The following is a 17,462-nucleotide window of genomic DNA, read 5'->3' as shown; positions in this document are numbered from 1 at the left end:
GTTCCTGATTGGCTGAGATGAGGAGCTAGCTTGAAGTTCAGGTGCCAAGCGGCTCTGAGGGCGAAGGTCCAGTCAGATAAATCCAGGCCAGGCTACCTCCAAGCTGTGCTCTTTTAGGGAGCAATGGGTAAGTATACCCTCTTAGCCTTAGAGGATAAAGCACTCAATTTAAGAGAAGATAAATTTGAAAAAGGAAAATAGGGAGATTAATTTGAGGGAGGCCTCTTGTGTATCTAAGGATTTGCCCATGTGCACCTACTCTTATTTCTTACACCTGCATCTCCTCCTTTGCTTCTAAATTCTGGCAAAAAAACACCAGCCATGAGGGCCCCAGAGGCCTAACTAAAGGTGTGAATCCAAGCGGATGACATGAGGGAATAAATCTGGAATATAAGATTTATATCCCACAGGATAATATTTCATTGCAGCAGGGGGAGAAGAAATCCTAAAAATACCATACAGAGGATATTATAATATTTTAACAGGTTTATGTGCTTCCTCTATACATTTCACTCAGTAAGATGGATTGTGCTTTTTGACAAATCTATATTTAACATAGGGAGAATAATACACAATGTATGCTTCCTGGTGGAGAAACCCATATTTATGGAAATCTTGATTCTGGCAATTACAATAGATATTTAAAGACAGTACCTATTGTCTGCTGTGAACAGACAGAATGTCCTCATTAGGGTGAAAGAAAAAATAGTATGAGTGGGAAAGAATAAATAGCTACTTTAGAGAGTCAGGAGGTCCAGAGTGATCCAAAAGTCATCTCTGTTTGGGCCCAGTTCCCCCTCATACCCTGCTGAAGGGCATGTGGACCCTCTCATCAAGCATTCATCATTCATTCATTCATTCATTCATCCAACAAATACTTATTAAACCCTTCCCTGTCTCAGGCACTCTGCTGGCTCTGGGGCACAAGTGGGACCCCTGTTTTCAGAGATTAACATTGACCCAAGCAGCCACAAATAAACAAGCAAAGAAAAAGGAAATTATTTCAAATCTGAGAAATAAGGCAGGGAGATGTGACAAAGACACAGGTATGGGAAGGGTGTGGTCACAACTGAGAAGAGATGATGAAGGAAGGACCATATTTAAGGGGGTGAGATTTGACCTGAAATAAAACTGTAGAAAAGGAGTGAGTGATCTTTGCAAAGAGATAAGGGAAGAGCCCTGAAGATGGAGGAAGGGAGTGGCTGCTGCTGAGTCTCAGGGCAAAGTGAGCTTAGAGCCCCAAGGAATACAACCTGGCTAGAGCAGGGAGAGGGGTATTAGGTAGGAGGGATCTGAGGGACCAGTTATTCAGGCTCTGAGTTAGTCAGATGTTTCCTATGTACAATGGGAAGCCTCAAAACTTTTGAGAGGTCTTGCACAAGGAAGGGAAATTGTGTTTTGTTTGTTTTGGTTTGTTTTTGCCAATTAAAAAGATACCTCTTGTTCTGCAGTGGAGAAGGGATTCACTGCTGAAAACGAAATGCCATAAGCCTAGAGTCCATGAGAACTACCTTCAGATACCACAAGGGCTGTGGAATGGGTTAAGAGCAGATATTCCATGAAGCTCTGATCTCAAAGAGTCAGGAGATTGGGCACCTTGAGAGGTAGTGAGTGCCCAGTAACTTCAGGTATGCAAGCAGATGTTTATGTGTTCCTGCCCAGTTTCCTGTAGACAGTATGCTGGTTTTCAGTGGGGATCAGACAGATGACGTATAGAGTTCAAATGCAATCTTTAAGAGATGAACTTTCAAGCCCATTAGCTTCACAGACTGAATGGGAGCTAAGTCTCACAATAGGCAACTGGGTACTGGTGGTGAGTTGCATTTTTTAGTGCAGCATGGACCAGTTAAAAGTATTCACCAACAAAGGATCCTGAGGACATACAGACTTGACAAGATCTGGGTTAAAGTTAAACAGGATTCCTCACAATCTTTTAAGTAACTAGTATGCAGCTTGCACTTCCAAGACATGGACAAGTTATGCATTGTTTCCCGAATTTATTTGACCAAAGATGTCTTTTCTTTTTTTAAGGAGCATTCTGTTGAATGTTTCACAGAACACATTTGGGCAATGCTTATACAGCATAATTTGAGACCCCACATACAAGGTAATGCGGGGTCATGGAAGCAGGTGATGTGCTAAAGAGAACAAAAGATCTAATAGCATTACAATTTCATCTTAAAAAGCAAAAACTGATAATGCCAAAGTTCCAGGGTTATGATGAGAACTAGATAGACTAATATATGTGAAAGGATGGCAAAGTACCCTAAAATACTGCTACTGTGTTTGAGGATGACTCATCTGCTTCATCATCCAGGGTAAATTCGCAGGGTAATTTCAGGCATGGGAGATAGCTTTAGAGTTGGTCACCTACCTAACTGGGATAAGAGTGTCAACCCTCATCCTGTTTCACATATTAAAATGAGTTTAGTAACTAACTGACCTGGGGTTTTTCCGTATGACTTTAGTTTTTTAACTTTATATTCTAGCCAGCAGGGTAATAAACCATAATCCAGGACTGGGTTCTTACAAAATGGCTCCCATGGAGATGTTCACACAGTTATGCTATTACTATATCTGATACACTGGGGGGTCTGAAAAGTCAGCTAGCAGGATGTGCAAACACAAAGTGAACATTGGCAGAGAAATGTACACCACAAGCTAAAGGCAAATTGAAGAAAATCAACATTTGTTTTCTTCAACATGGATCTGAAGCAAGAAGCCAGAACTTCTTTCTGTAGCAACTTTTAATGCTTTGCCTTAAAGTGATGGGCAGTGTCATAGAAAGATGACTGGATGGGAGTTAAGATGTCTACCTAACTGAGATATGGCCTAGCTGTGCCATCTTGCACATGTTCGCTAACTTTCTGTGTCTTAGTTTTTCCCTTTTAAAAATGATTCAGTCATCCCTGTTCTACATTAAAAAGATCATTGCCGAGATAAAGTAAGAGAACATATGGTTTAGTATATTTATCATTAATAAACATGGTAACATCTGTCATGGAATTGGCACCTTCTGAACATTGGTTCATTAGACTGATGGACATGTGGGTTAAACAGATGGATGGGTGAGTGGGATGCAAAGTCATGTAAAATGGACGGACAGTTGGACAGACTGGTAGGTTGGAAGGATGCATGGATAGTGTGGTTGGATGGGTGGATGGCCAGATGACAGATGAATGGAAGGATGATGAGTTGGGATGAACTCATGAATGGGACAGATGAATGAACTAGTGGATGGATTAGTTTTGGAGCCATCTGCCAGCTTCCTTGTAAAAATTTCTATTAATCCTTCTCTTCTCTTCCAGTCTGTTCCCAGTTCTCTAAAGGAGTCTATGCCATCTTTGGGTTTTATGAGCGGAGAACTGTCAACATGCTGACCTCCTTCTGTGGGGCCCTCCATGTTTGCTTCATTACACCGAGCTTTCCCGTTGACACCTCCAATCAGTTTGTCCTTCAGCTGCGCCCTGAGCTCCAGGATGCTCTTATCAGCATCATCGACCATTACAAGTGGCAGAAATTTGTCTACATTTATGATGCCGACCGGGGTAAGCCAAGGGTTAGGGGAGGGAGACTTGAGATTGGGGAGAAAATTGCTGGGAGGAAAGAAGATGATGCCTCCCTGCCTCATTGAAAAGCAAGGGTGGAATGATCCAGAAATGCTTTATTTCTATGGCCTGATTTCTCATGGCTAATCTCCAACTCAGTGTGGAAATGGATCCTTTGAGAGAGTAATCCTCTTAACACACCATGTTACTCTACAGCTCACCAGGCTTCCACGGCTCCTGAGTCCAGGCTCAAAGCCCAAGGGCCTCCATTGACTGGCTCATGCCTCATGGTGTAGTGGTTAGGAGCACAGAGTCTAAAGTCAGACAAACCTGGATCTAAATTCTGTGTCCTCCCCTCTCCCACTGTTTGTCTTGGTGCAATCTCTCTCTGCCTCAGTTTGACCATTTATGTTGGGGATAAAATTTTCTGTGCCTTCATTCCCTCATCTCTATAATAAGATAAACCTAATCTCTACCTCCTAAAGTTGCTATGAGGATTGCATGAGGTGACTAGAAAGTTCCCGTCAGTGCCTGGGACACAAGTGCTCAGAGTCCTCCATACATATGAACTGCCATCATCATCATCATCATCATCATCATCATCACCATCATCACCATCATCACCATCATCACCATCATCACCATCATCCCTCCAGGCCCTTCTAGTTCTCTTTCCACTTTCATTTTGAGTTTTACATCACATTCTCCAAATGTTTCCTAAGCTTTTTTTTTCTCTGCATCTTTCCTTACATTGTCCCTCTTTTCTGGAATGCACCTCCTTTCCCAGATCTACATACATGAATGCCTTCTCTTTTTTGCAGACTGCTCAAACACTGCTTCTCTATTTCCTAATCCTTAAATGGAAACTTCCTCTTTTTTCTGGCACCTGTGGTGGTTGTATTTTACTCTCCTACCTTTCCCTTGCACACTCAATAGTCATCAGAACTTAGTCATTTTGCAAGGTGTGAGAACTGAGGAAGAGGAATTTTGCCCTGAGTGAAAGGGGGTTTTTTAGGAGATTCCTGTAGAAAGGCTTATGAGACTTTTGAGTAGAAGAGTGTCTTGTGAAACTGTTTTTTGGGGGGGGCAATGTTAGGCAGGCATCACTCAATGAGGAGGAGCTAGTAGGAGAGACCCAGAAACACCCTGTTTTCATCAATTTTCCCCTCCATTCTCCTTATTTTGGGATTTCCCTTCTCAAACAGCAGTCATTGTGAGGATTACCTGCAGAAGGGATATTTCAGGACAGCCTCACTGCCTACTGAAGCTTGAGGCCTGGAAGTGGCAAACCTATTCCCAAAATCAAGAAAAATATAATTCTGATTACAGAGTCACCGCTGGGGTTGGCAGAAACACCAATGCTCTTAAAAGGACTCTGCCTGTCTCAGAACTCTAAGCTCAGAGCTCTACCATTTGCTAGCTGTGTGACCTTAAGCCAATGACTAAATCTCTCTGAGCCTTGATTTTCACATCTGTGGTTCAATGGTGAAAATAATGATATGTATCTCACAGGATTAAGTAAATTGAAAACAAGAAAGCTAGTAGAATGGTGCCAGACACATAGTAAAGTTTCGGTAAATATGAAGTTTAAGCACACCAAACAACTTGTACTGAAAAAAAGAAACAGAGATAAGAAGGAGTAACAGACCAATCAACCTGTAGATGATTCTTAAGGTCAGGCACCATATTCGTCACTGTGGGAGGGATTAGCAGTGTTACAGGGAGGCATGACATGATATACATACAAAAGATTGATTAATAATTCAAGAGTGAAATAACCATCTAAAGTCAGCAGAAATTTGATCTCCATCCTTCTCTCTAAAGATGTCTATGTTCTGAGAATTTGGGGAACCTTAAGTATGTTCTATTATATGGCAAGAGGGACTAAGGTTACAGATGGAATACATGTTGTTAATCAACTGACCTTAGAGACTTTATTTTGGATTATTCACTTGAGCCCCGCATAATCAGAGGGGTTCTCAACTGTGGAAGTTGGAAGCAGGAGAGTCAGTGTCAGGGGGTGATGTGTGACAAACTTGTCCAGTTACTGCTGGTTTTGAAGTCGGAAGGGACCATAAACCAAGGAACACAAGCAGCCTCTAGAAGTTGGAAAGACAAGAAAATTTTCTCCCCTAGAACCTCCAGAAAGCAAACACAGCCGCATCGACACCTTGATTTTAGCCCAAGAAGATTCATTTCAAACTGAAAATAAAATGATAAAGTGTGTTGTTTTAGACCGCTGAGTTTGAGGTGATTTGTTATGGCAGCAGTAGGAAACTAAGACACCATTTACGTCTTAAAGATGAAACAAAGTAGCATTGAGTAAAGGGCTCCTCTGTCATTTAACTATAAATCAGAAGAGAATAATTTAATTCAGTACACACTGATTGAATACCTACTGTGTAAAAGGCAAAGTATTAGTTATTGAGACATATTGAACATTCATGAATTTGACAGTTATTATGTGCCTATTTAGATATTGGGTTGGCACATTTACTAAGCAGCTACTAAATGCCCAATAATAATGAATATTTCTAAAATCCTTGCCATGTATCAGACATTCTCATTTAATACTCATGATGACACTGTGAGGTAGGATTTTTATCATTACCATTTTGCCCTTGAAAGAAACTAAAGTTTGAAGAAGCAAAGTAGTCCGTACAAGACCATTTAACCAGCATATTGTAGCATGAGGATTTGAGCCTTGGGTTCTGTTTTAAGCACACTGCCTGCTAAGTTCTGAAAACAGAAGCACAAAAGAGACCCACTGCCTGCCTTCAGTGAGCTCAGACTTCCACAGTGGGAGAAAGCTGGAGCTGAGCTTGGTGGATGAGTCAGATGGGGGTAGACAAGGGAGGTGGGTGCCGAGTGGAGGCAGGGCAGTACCTATGTATCCTGATTGCCATTTCTCTTGTCTTACCCAATTTCCAGGTTTGTCTGTCCTGCAGAAAGTACTGGACACAGCTGCTGAGAAGAACTGGCAGGTGACAGCGGTCAACATTTTGACAACCACAGAGGAGGGATACCGGATGCTCTTCCAGGACCTGGAAAAGAAAAAGGAGCGGCTAGTGGTAGTGGACTGTGAATCAGAACGTCTCAACGCAATCTTGGGCCAGGTAGTAAGAATAGCAAAGGCTGAGAGTGGGTGAAAGCGATGGTTCAAGAACAGGCTGGATGGCCTTTTGCCTTGAGTGTGACAAAGAGAGCTCTTGACCAAATGAGATAGGTGACTTCCTCATATTCCATAATTTATAAATTTTAATTCTGATTTTTAAAAAATCTTTTAATGTTTATTTTTGAGAGAGAGAGAGCAAGTGAGCAGGGGAGGGGCAGAGAGAGAGAGGGAGAAAGAGAGGGAAAAAGAGAGATCCCAGGCTCTGAGCTGTCAGCACAGAGACCGACACTGGGTTTGCACTCACGAACAGCCAGATCATGACCTGAGCTGAAGTCAGAGGCTAAACTGACTGAGCCACCCAGGTACCCCTATTTCATTCTTATGAAATAGCGCAAACAATGGGAGACTTGACCTGGGCCTTCCAATTGTTCTCAGAGGAGCTGACCAAAAACTTACCCCTTGTTTCCCTTTATGGTAAGAAGGAGATTATGTTGCACTTTAGAGTTCGTGAACGTGGGGAATACAGCCTGGAGAGCCAGATTCCTGGGTTAAGCTCTGGGTTCTGTCACTCCCTGGTCTAGCAATCAGCATTTCGTCCATCTGGCCCACTGACCTGTTTGTTTTAAGAGTCCAAAGAAGCAGCAAGCACGTCTCTTCCTACTGTTTCCTTGAACACACTCCTTTGTCTGAGAAATCCATTGATTATACATTGTAGGAAAGGGCACTGTAAATCTCAACAGCTTTTAGCCAGAGGTCTCTAAGCCATGGTTCTTGCCTTTGTCTGAGCTGGAGCATGTACCCACTGCACAAGTAACAGGACTTTGTGTCCATCTCCTGTCTTGTTGAATGACACTTGTGTATGCAGGTGAGCTAGCAAGAAAGTAGCTAAAGATAATAGTTTTAGGTACTTGACAATATGACAGAGCTTGTCGATGGCCTTTCTAGACCCTGGGACCCCCACCAGGAATCTTGCTGCCAGCTCAGAAATCACACAGAGGCCTCAGCAACAGAACAAGGGAGATTCTGAAAATTGAGGATTGTTTAAGGCATTAATTACATGCTCTACTCTACAAAGGGTGTATCTGGCCTCCCCTTTTGGAAAGGAAAGCCAGCAAAAATTGTTCCCAGGAGATGGGAGTTCCCCAGGTTGGAGCCAAGGGATTTGAAAGCTAGGTAAATGAATAAGTATATAGAAATGGTTAGGCAGAGAGACCCTGGAGACAGAGTGGCTGGGAGTTAGAACCCAGCTCTAGTATTTACTAGCAGTGGGGCCTTAGGCCAGGTTTTTAATCTGTGCCTTGGGTTCCTGATCTGTGAAATGGGCACAATAATAATTATAGCTTCTTTCGGGGGGCTCCTGTGAGAGTTAAAAGAATCTAGTCATGTAAAACACCTCCAACAGAGATTGCCCCACAAATAGCGATACATGTTAGCATTTGCCTAGTTTTGCTTTTTATAGCACCAGCTAGTACTACTGCCTTCTTGAGTCATTTCCCTCTTTGGGCATAAGTGTCCTCATCTGTAAAATAGGAATGATGGCCCCTGTTCTATAAAGCTGATAAAAAGATTGAAGAAACAGGACTTGGAAGAAGTGCGGCATGATAATCAAGTATTCTTAACAGGCTGATGACTTGTTCTCTGTTGTTACAAAGACAATAGCTGGTGCTACTATTTTCTGAGCACTTGCCACATACTAGACACCATGCCAAGCCCTTTCCATGCATAATGCCACATCATCCTCATATCAACTCTATAAAACTGCTTCTATCAGTTCACCTATTTTATAAATGAAGAAACAAGGGATTATACTTGTCTGGGACTTCACAGATAGCATATAAGCAGGAAGTCAAACTCATCTTAGTCTGGTTATAAGGCCCAACCTTCCCCAAATTATTATGTTTTATCCTCTACTGTAGCTATCTCCTGTGTCAAAGGACAAACTTGTTTTGTAAGGAAGTGACTTGCTTGTATGGGTATTTTATAGTATAGTATATGAACTCAACCATTAGATTCTTCTGTTTTGAAAAAGCAAGACCAAAGAGCTGAAATGATCTTACAGATCACTTGATTTACTGCATGCATTCACATTTTACAGATAGGATAACTGATGGTCACATTGGTTGATTCGCCTTGGGTTCCAACAACTAGTTGGTGACAATGGTGAGTCTGACAGCTTGGCATTGAACATTTTCATCAAGATCTTTTTGGTACAATACAAACATCCTGCCTAACCTAAAGAGGGAGATAGTGATTCTAAATTCCAGGTAGGGAATTGCCTATCTGTCTCCAGGCCCCCAGCTAGAATATCAGCATTAGGAGAGTAAGGATTTTTGTTTTATTCTCTCCCTTGTGGTATCCACAGTGCCTTGAACAGTGCTTAGTACCTTGTAGGTAGCCAATAAATATTTTTTGAGTACATGGAAAGATTAGGGAATCAATGAAGTCTCTAAGGAAAGATCCCAAATGTGAGAGAGGTATGAATATTTACAGGTAGACATTGGCTGGGTAAGAGGCATTAAGTTGGAAAGGAGGGCATATAGGGAGGCCCAGAGGGCATTTGAGGGCTGAGGTTCATAGGATAGTTTAATAATGCAGGTGAAGGATGCTGAGTGTCCACCAGGAGACAGTGACAGAGGGATGAACACACGATTCAACACACTATCTTTGGAAACCATTCTAAGGGGATTGAGGTTTATTCTGTGGACAGTGGAGAGTCAGAGAAGATTTGTGAGCAAGGAATAGGGTTATTAGAATATAATGCTTTAGATCAATATATTAGACACCAAAATATATAGTGCAAACATTAAGTTCAGAATGAGTTAGAGATAAGAAACACCAGGATTAGGCCATCCATCACATCACCCTGTTTATTGTCCTTGTAGTGCTTCCCACTTGCTGAAATCTTGTTCATTTATCTGTTTGTATATTTACCATCTGTATCCCTACTAAAACATCAGCTCAGCTTCTTGAGGGCACAAGGATCTTGCCTCACATATTCATAAGTTGGCCCCAGCACATAGCATAGTGCTTAGCATATCATCCATGTTTAATAAATATCTCTTGGTTGGATTAATTAATCAGAGAAGGCTTTACAGAGTAGCTGGGATTAGAGCTCAGCCATAAAGGTTGTGAATAATCAGAGAGAATAGGAAAGGACATCCCAGACACAAAGATTATGAATTAAGGCAATACTGTGGAAATGAGCTTTGAAAGAATGGGGTCAGCAAGACTATGGGCTCCAAGTGAAATTATACATTACCTTTATAACACCTAACTCAGTTTGTAACCCTGGGGGCATTCACCTCGTCATCCGTTTAGTGTGAGTTTCCTCTCAGTAAAGTGGGACCTCTGGGAGGGCAAGTACCACATGTGTCTCAATTTCTACTCTATCCACAGCACAGTGTGTGGTACCTAGCAAGCACTTAATAAATGTTTGTGAAAGGAAGGTAGATAAGGAGGGAAGATAGATTGGGCAATGGGTAGGTAGATGAATAAATGGATGGAAAGGTTGGCAATATGTTGAACCATATGAAATTACTAATTTTTATCAATCAGTAGTCATCAATTAGCATCTGTTGCTTATGTTTCAATCTGTAATTTCATCTTGCAGAGACTATTCTTATCCATTGCCTAAATGTGGTAGGCTTTGAAATATCTTTTATTTGCTTCTTTTGTGTTTATTAGAAGCTGAATAAGTTTTTGATGAAGGTATCTTATTGTTAAAAAGGTAGCAAACCGTTTGACAAAAAGATGGAAAAGTAATGAAGAATTATTAATAAAACTATCATCCCAATAGTATTTGAGCTCCGTGGCCTGGAATTTCACAATCTATCGACTGTTTCAGAGCATTCATTGTGTGTGCTTGCATTTAATTATTCCCAACATAAAAAAAAATGTGAGCCGCTATGCACATACATCCAATTAAGTAGATGTCTGAATGTGGATTTTAATAACCTTGAAAATTTATTCAGTTAGACAAGAAGCCCAAGTTGTTCTCATATGTTTTATGCCTTTTTGTAACACTGCAGGAGAGGCACTGAGCAGAATGTACTAACCCCAATTTCGTGATTAAAAAACAAAGAAATAGATCAAGTTAACTTGCAGGCTGAGCTTGGGCTAAACCAAGCCAAGACGCACTCTTAGCTATTTCTCATTGGGTGGTATGTCTGGCTGCCCCAGCAAACCTCTGGATAATTCTTTGCACAAATATTTTTCCAACCCACAACGATTACACATAGTTTGCACATTCAGGATGGAGGGTTTTGGGGGGACCCTGGCTCTTAATGACTAACCATAATCTGGTGTTTTTACAAAGACTCACAAGAGCCAGGTTCCTATCCTAACACCACTACCTGACTACTACAGTATCTGGGCAAATTATTTCCCCTTTCTAGACCTAACTTCCACCCTGTATAGTGAAAGGTTGGATCAAATGGTCCTGACATTCCCTTCCGGCTTCCAGGTTGAGTAGTCAGTTAATGTTTGGGTCCCCAACTGGTTTGGGGAAGAAGGCATAATATTCCAGGAAAGAAGTAACTGGATCTGAATATGGTTCATGCAAGGAGTTCAAGGTCAAGAACCTATCCATCTGACCATCCACCTACACCCATCTGTCCATCCAACCAGCACAGATATTATGACAGTTACAGGGAATTCAACAGAGCATAAGATTCTCACAAGGAATAATCTCCCCCTAGGGAAAGACTTTATGAAAGAAGAAGTGAATTGATGTTGTAGCATTAATTGCTAATCTGATTGATGAATCCCTTTCTGTTGTGTTTTGTAGATTATCAAGCTGGAGAAGAATGGCATTGGGTACCACTACATCCTTGCAAATCTGGTGAGTACAGGATAGAGTGCGGGCTGTCAGCTCATATGTCTTTGCACGTTTGGGCCCTAGCTTGCTTCTGTGGTCTCTAGCTGATGGGAACTGCATGGTTGGAGAGGGCAATTCAGAGCTGCAATACTAAGTCTTAGCAATACTAAGTTTACCTTTTCCCCTCCGCATTACACACTATTGGTAAACCTCTAACCTTCCTTGGAAGAGACAGTCATCACCATTGCAGATTTAATTAGCTCTTCCCGTTGACAATAAGGACAAAACCACCACATCTTTGAATGATACAAGATGCTTCCACCCCACTATTTTTGATCCATTATTTTGACACCGGTGATAGTTTCAGTTTATAAATACAAAGATTAAAATCACAATTATACTACTATTGACAAACCATTAATAAGAAGCAATTTTTCAACATGAACAATACTATGCCAGTTTCATTTTTATTCCCTTTTCTAGGTGGTATAGATGAAACCTGTCCTTTTAAGAAATACATTTTCATTTTAATATATTTGAAGTTCTTTTTATGGGGCATGATTATTTTCAATGTTGTGAAGATTTGGTCCATCAAATAATTTTTATTTATATTAAATTTACCTAACAACACATGCCATTATGAGTTTTATTTTGTGGCCATGATTTCTGGCAATTCTATGTTTCCTAGGTCATGTTTTGACCATATACCTTTTTTTATCATGAAATTTGATTCTTCCAGAATTTTATCCAAAACCATAGTTTCATCTTGCCCTTAGTCCCATTTTTTTTAAAGAGCTTTAAGGAGATGTAATTCATATACCATATCGTATGTTCATATAAAGTATACAATTAATTGCTTTTTGGTATATTCACAGAAATATGAAACTAACTTAAAAACTTTTCACCCAAGTCTAAATTTAAAACTTTTTCATCATCCTAAAAAAGAAACCCTGTACCTATTAACACTCGCTCCCCATTGCTCTCCAAATCCCCCAGCCCTAGCCAACTAGCAATCTGCTTTTTAAGTATTTGCATATTCTGTGCTCGCTTCAGCAGCACATATATTAAGTTTTTGCATGTTCTGGACATTGCACAGAAACAGAATCATACAGTATATGGTCCTTTGTGACATCCTTCTTTCACTTAGCATAATAACTTCAAAGTTCATTCATATTGTAGCACATACAGTAATTTGCTCCTGTTCATTGCCAAATAATATTCTATTATATAGATATATTCCATTTTATTTATCCACTTATTTGTTGCTGAACATTTGAGTGTTTTTCACTTTTTAATGATTATGAATAATGCTGCAAGCTTTATGAATTATGAATTCAAACAATGAATAAGGCATAAGCTTTTCTCTTGAGTGTATACCTAGGAGTAGAATTGCTGGGTTATATAGTAACTCTGTTTAACATCTTGAAAAACTCCAAAATTATTTTCCCATAGTGGATATATTTCCCATCAGTAAACAACAAGTTTTTACACGGATTATATTTTAATCAGTAACACATTTTGCCATGTGACAGTTTGAGCAATTATCTGTTTTCTCCAATGTAGCTTTTCCTATAAAGTTCACTTATTATCCTGGCTTGTCTCTGTAATTTTGTTTCCATTAAGATGTGATTTTTAATTTTTTATCTATAACAAAGTGTATCATGTTAGTTTTAGGCACATTATTTTGTATCATTTCTATGAGTACTATTAATGGCACAAAAGATTGCTACTTTCTAGTTATTTCTGGAACAAAGGTCAGTAGTAGAACAATGGCACAGGGTCTGGCTGTAAGTAAAGGGCAAAATTGCAGGGTCTAAAAATGCGACCACAATATCCTGCCTAAGCCTTAAGTTCTGTTACTGTTTTTTTGTGTGATTTGTTTGTTTGTTTGTTTTTTGCTTTTTGAAAAATGTTTATTTTTGAGAGAGAGCACGAGTGGGGGTAGGGGCAGAAAGAGAAAGGGAGAGAGAATTTCAAGCAGGCTCTACACTGTCAGCACAGAGCCTGATACAGGGCTCAAAGTCACGAACCATGAGATCATGACCTGAGCCAAAATCAAGAGGCAGACAGTTCACCGACTGATCCACCCAGGTGCCTTTTTTATTCTTTCTAATCTGATTTCCATTTTCAAACAGGTCCCTGCCTAAACCTTCCTTTCCTTCAAAACTCCCTTCCTTGGCTGCCCCAATATTTCAGACTCAGGACTGGAAATAAGAAGGACTTATTGAAATAGGTTAATTTAGGCCCAGATGTTAATAGCTAAATATGCTACTTTTCTCAGAGGTATTTGCATTTTAAATGAGGGGTGTTGTCTAGAGAGTTTTAGGGAACCCAGAGTCTCACCCTAAAAAAGACATTTCCAAGGATGGAATTTTTGACTTTGTAAGGAAGCAAACCCTTGACATCCCTCCAATCCCAGATCCTTAGTGCTAGAAGGGATTCTGGAAGTCCATGCCATCTAAATCTCATTTGCTCATAGAGAAAGAGAACCAGCAAGGTGGCAGGGCCAGGGGCACACCGCGGGCAAGGAGTACAGCTAGGCCTAGCACCAAGTTTAGCCAGCAGCATCCGAAGCCTTATGCAGTACTCCAGGAAGCCTCTCAGTACACACAGTGCAGGCACCCTGCTGCTTGAGGATACACAGAACAATGGTGCAGGCATGCATAATCCCCTCTCTGGGGTAAGATAGAAATTACATATCAGTGGCCTCAGAGCCACTGAAAGACCCCAGATAATTAAATTGCCAGCCTCCATCTGTTGCCAAGTGACCCCTTGGTCACAGCATCACCAAGTCAGCCCCTTGGGTTTCTGTATCCTTCTGATCTGGATTCTTCTTCTTCTGACCTAATGAGCTCTCAAATCCTTACAACTGCCAGCTAATAGAATGCAAATTGCATATACCATCCAAATACAAAAGACTTGCATGTTCCAATAGATTAGTTGATAATTAGGCTTCAAATTACTAATTAATTCAGTTTGAAACATAGGCGAGTATGTGGTGTGTGTTTTTTTTCCTCCTTCAGAGAAATAACGCAATTTATAAGATGATAATTTTTAGAAATTCCGCCACATAATTAGGCTGCTGCTGCATAGAACTGACCCCCCTCCTTCAGAGTGTTTGTGATTAGGGTGTAATTATAGACTTAGAAACCAAGGAAGCTTTTGAAAGGTTTAACAAAAGGAGGGAGCTACACTTTTATGTCACAGTTCTCCCTGCACAAGAGAAACGGAATGCGTGAGTTGCAAAGTAGCCAACAGCATTTTTCTAACAGATCACTTTGGGGGGATTCAAATAGTCAGCTTTAGGGGGCTGCTGGAAGAGAGGAGGGAAGGAGACTGTGGTTAGAGAGGAGACCTTTATGTACAGGGAGTTAAAAAAAAAAAATAGCATGAACCTCCCACCCTCCACCCCCTGCTTTTTGTCCAGACACCACCATTAGCTAGCTCTGTGATCTTGGGTAACTCTCCAGCCATCAGTTTCCTAATCTGTCAAATGGGAATGGTAGTTCCTGATCTGCAACACTCATAGTATCATTGGGGAGATCAAAGATGATGCTGAATGTCACTGTGTTTTGGAAAGTTGAACATGTTCTACATAGGTGGGGGATTCTTACTACATATACTAAATCTACCCATCTGTACATCATGTATTATGTATATTGTATAGTATATATACACATACATATATATGCTTATGTATTCATATTTTATATGTGATAGGATAGATGTGTATTTATATTTCTACAGCATTGGTACGTCCATAAAGTGTACTTGAACCTTGAAGAAATTGGAGAGCTCTGCCATTTTTTCTTAAAGAAGCACCTAGGCCCTGGAGTGCATCAAAGAGCCAGGCTATCCAGTCTGGCTCTCTGTTCTCCTCCAAACCCCACTACTGACTCCATGTTCATTCCGTGCCCTGACACTGGGTCAAAGCAGACATCTACCTGTAAGGGCCCTCCTGAGTTACAGCTTTTATCTTTGTGACACATCAGCAACAAATCTTAGACCAAACTAGCATTTCTCAAAACAGAGGGCCTCTGGACTCCTACAGTGCATCTGCAGAGCCAGTTTGGGAAACACCGAGCAAGTATTTAAATGTTTCAGTGTCAGTGGAATTGTAAAAATGAGTATTCACAACTTGGGACAAATTACCAGATTATTAATATTGATGATTAGCATTTCATTGAAACAAACAAGCACATTTTAAAATGCTTATAGAGAACTAGGACACCTCTGAGAGTTTACAAAGAGTCCAGCCGACTCCAGTTTGAGAAACATTGAAGGTGTTGATTCTCTTTCAATATGGGCCATGTGTACCTCGTTGGGGGTTAACAACAGTAACAGCAATTCTTCTCATTTTTATAACCTGTTATAGTTGATGTGAAATTGTCTTATTAATCACACTACTGGCTTTTGAATGTCACAGTACTCCCGTAAAGTAAGCAAGGTAGAATTTATCATCCCCATTTTACAGACGTGGGAACTGAGGCTCACCTCTCAGTGGGAACTGAGATATTATGTGACTGAGCTGCAGAGAAGGCAGGCAGGCACCTAGTCAATGGAGTCTGGCTCTCAGGAATCTGACAAAAACCTAGTAAGATGGGAATAAGAGTAGGACAACCAAGCTACCCTGATGCCAGGTCCCTGGGAACCACTGACCCAGAATTCCTGAAGCCCCAAATGAATAACAATGGCAGTAGCCACTATTATTCATCAAATCATTGCTGCATTCCAGGCACTATGAGAAATATTTAAATGTGTTATCTACTAAACCCTTACTGTGGTCCTTGATAATATTATCCCCATTTTTCAGATGCAGTGGATTTTTCAAAGTCACAAAATTTAAAAAGTGATGGGGCTGGGCTTCCCCTCCAGGACCAAAGAACTCTGAAGTGCACATGCCTAGAACCGTGCAATGTGACTGCTGAGTGTGTGAAGTTAGAGAAGGAGCAAGGGTGGGCGTGGGGGTTCTTGACAGGAGGACTTGAGTTGAAATCTTGCCTACAAGAGACCTGGAAGTCAAACTCAGGTCCCAAACTCCTGTTGGCTACCTTGTTAATTACACACTGATGGAATTTCACTTTAATTCTAATTTCTAGTACATAAGGAAGCTGAGCGAGAGACAGTGAGGTCAGGTTATCCCCGGCCTTACTGGGATATTTGGGGATCAGAACAGCCAACCATTCCCTCCATGTGATTGCACATTAACTCCTATAAAGTGTTAGAGTTGGAAGGTTTAGTACGTGTGGCAGTTAATCCAAGCTCCCAGCTCTGTGCTGCTATCAGTCCTGAAAAGAAATGGTTCTCTAGCCTCCTTGTTCTACTATGCTGAGATATCTAACTATGCTTTCTAGACAGAGAGCCTTGCATACTTTCTTTAGTATCTCTCTCCCTGTCATCTCAGTGCCATACCTGGTCACATTTGGTTTCCACAACCTCTGTTTAGGCAGGTGGTACAGTGGTTGGAAAGGGTGGTGTGAGGTCAAACAGACGTAGGTTTAAATTCTGGCGTTATATTTATTAGCTGTGTGACATTAGTCAAGTCACCTAACTTTTCTGAACTTTCCTTATCTTGCCTCATCTGTAAAAGAGGGAATAATGTGATATTGTCTACCTCCTCATTAGTATTCCAACAATTAATCAAGACAATATGTTATAAAGTGTGTATAGTAATATACGGCCCACATACGGACTCAGTAAGTATTAGTAATTTCCGTCTTAACCATCATCATCACCGACATTACCATTATCATTACTGGAGAGAAAAGGACATTTAATATCTCAGGACAATGGACTATTTTTGAGAGGCCTCAACCCTCTCCCAGACTAAATCTCATCCACAATTGTCTCACAGGTGTATAAGGTCTTCCTCCCTGCTTGTCTTGAAGCTCCTAGAAGAAGAAATATGTCTGCCTTGTTCACTGATGAATTCCCAGTGCCTGGCAAAGTGAGCTGCATATAACAGGTCTTCTTTAAAAAGTGA

The 17,462-nt window shown here is 40.8% G+C and overlaps 1 protein-coding gene across 3 annotated transcripts in view; it reads left to right on the top strand.

The window, feature by feature from the left end:
• GRIA1 (glutamate ionotropic receptor AMPA type subunit 1) overlaps window positions 1–17,462 on the top strand; it is a 297,691-nt gene that overhangs the window by 150,176 nt on the left and 130,053 nt on the right. For all 3 annotated transcript variants that reach the window (XM_077768974.1, XM_077768972.1, XM_077768973.1), the window contains exons 3-5: window positions 3,309–3,548; window positions 6,480–6,664; window positions 11,450–11,503. In XM_077768974.1, coding sequence (XP_077625100.1) covers window positions 3,309–3,548; window positions 6,480–6,664; window positions 11,450–11,503 — 479 coding nt within the window. The remainder of the gene's footprint in view (window positions 1–3,308; window positions 3,549–6,479; window positions 6,665–11,449; window positions 11,504–17,462) is intronic.

Source organism: Crocuta crocuta, unplaced genomic scaffold (genome assembly GCF_008692635.1).
Source record: "Crocuta crocuta isolate KB4526 unplaced genomic scaffold, BGI_CrCroc_1.0 scaffold340, whole genome shotgun sequence".
In the NCBI taxonomy this organism is placed as follows: domain Eukaryota; kingdom Metazoa; phylum Chordata; class Mammalia; order Carnivora; family Hyaenidae; genus Crocuta; species Crocuta crocuta.
This window is presented reverse-complemented; position numbering and strand designations above follow the sequence as displayed.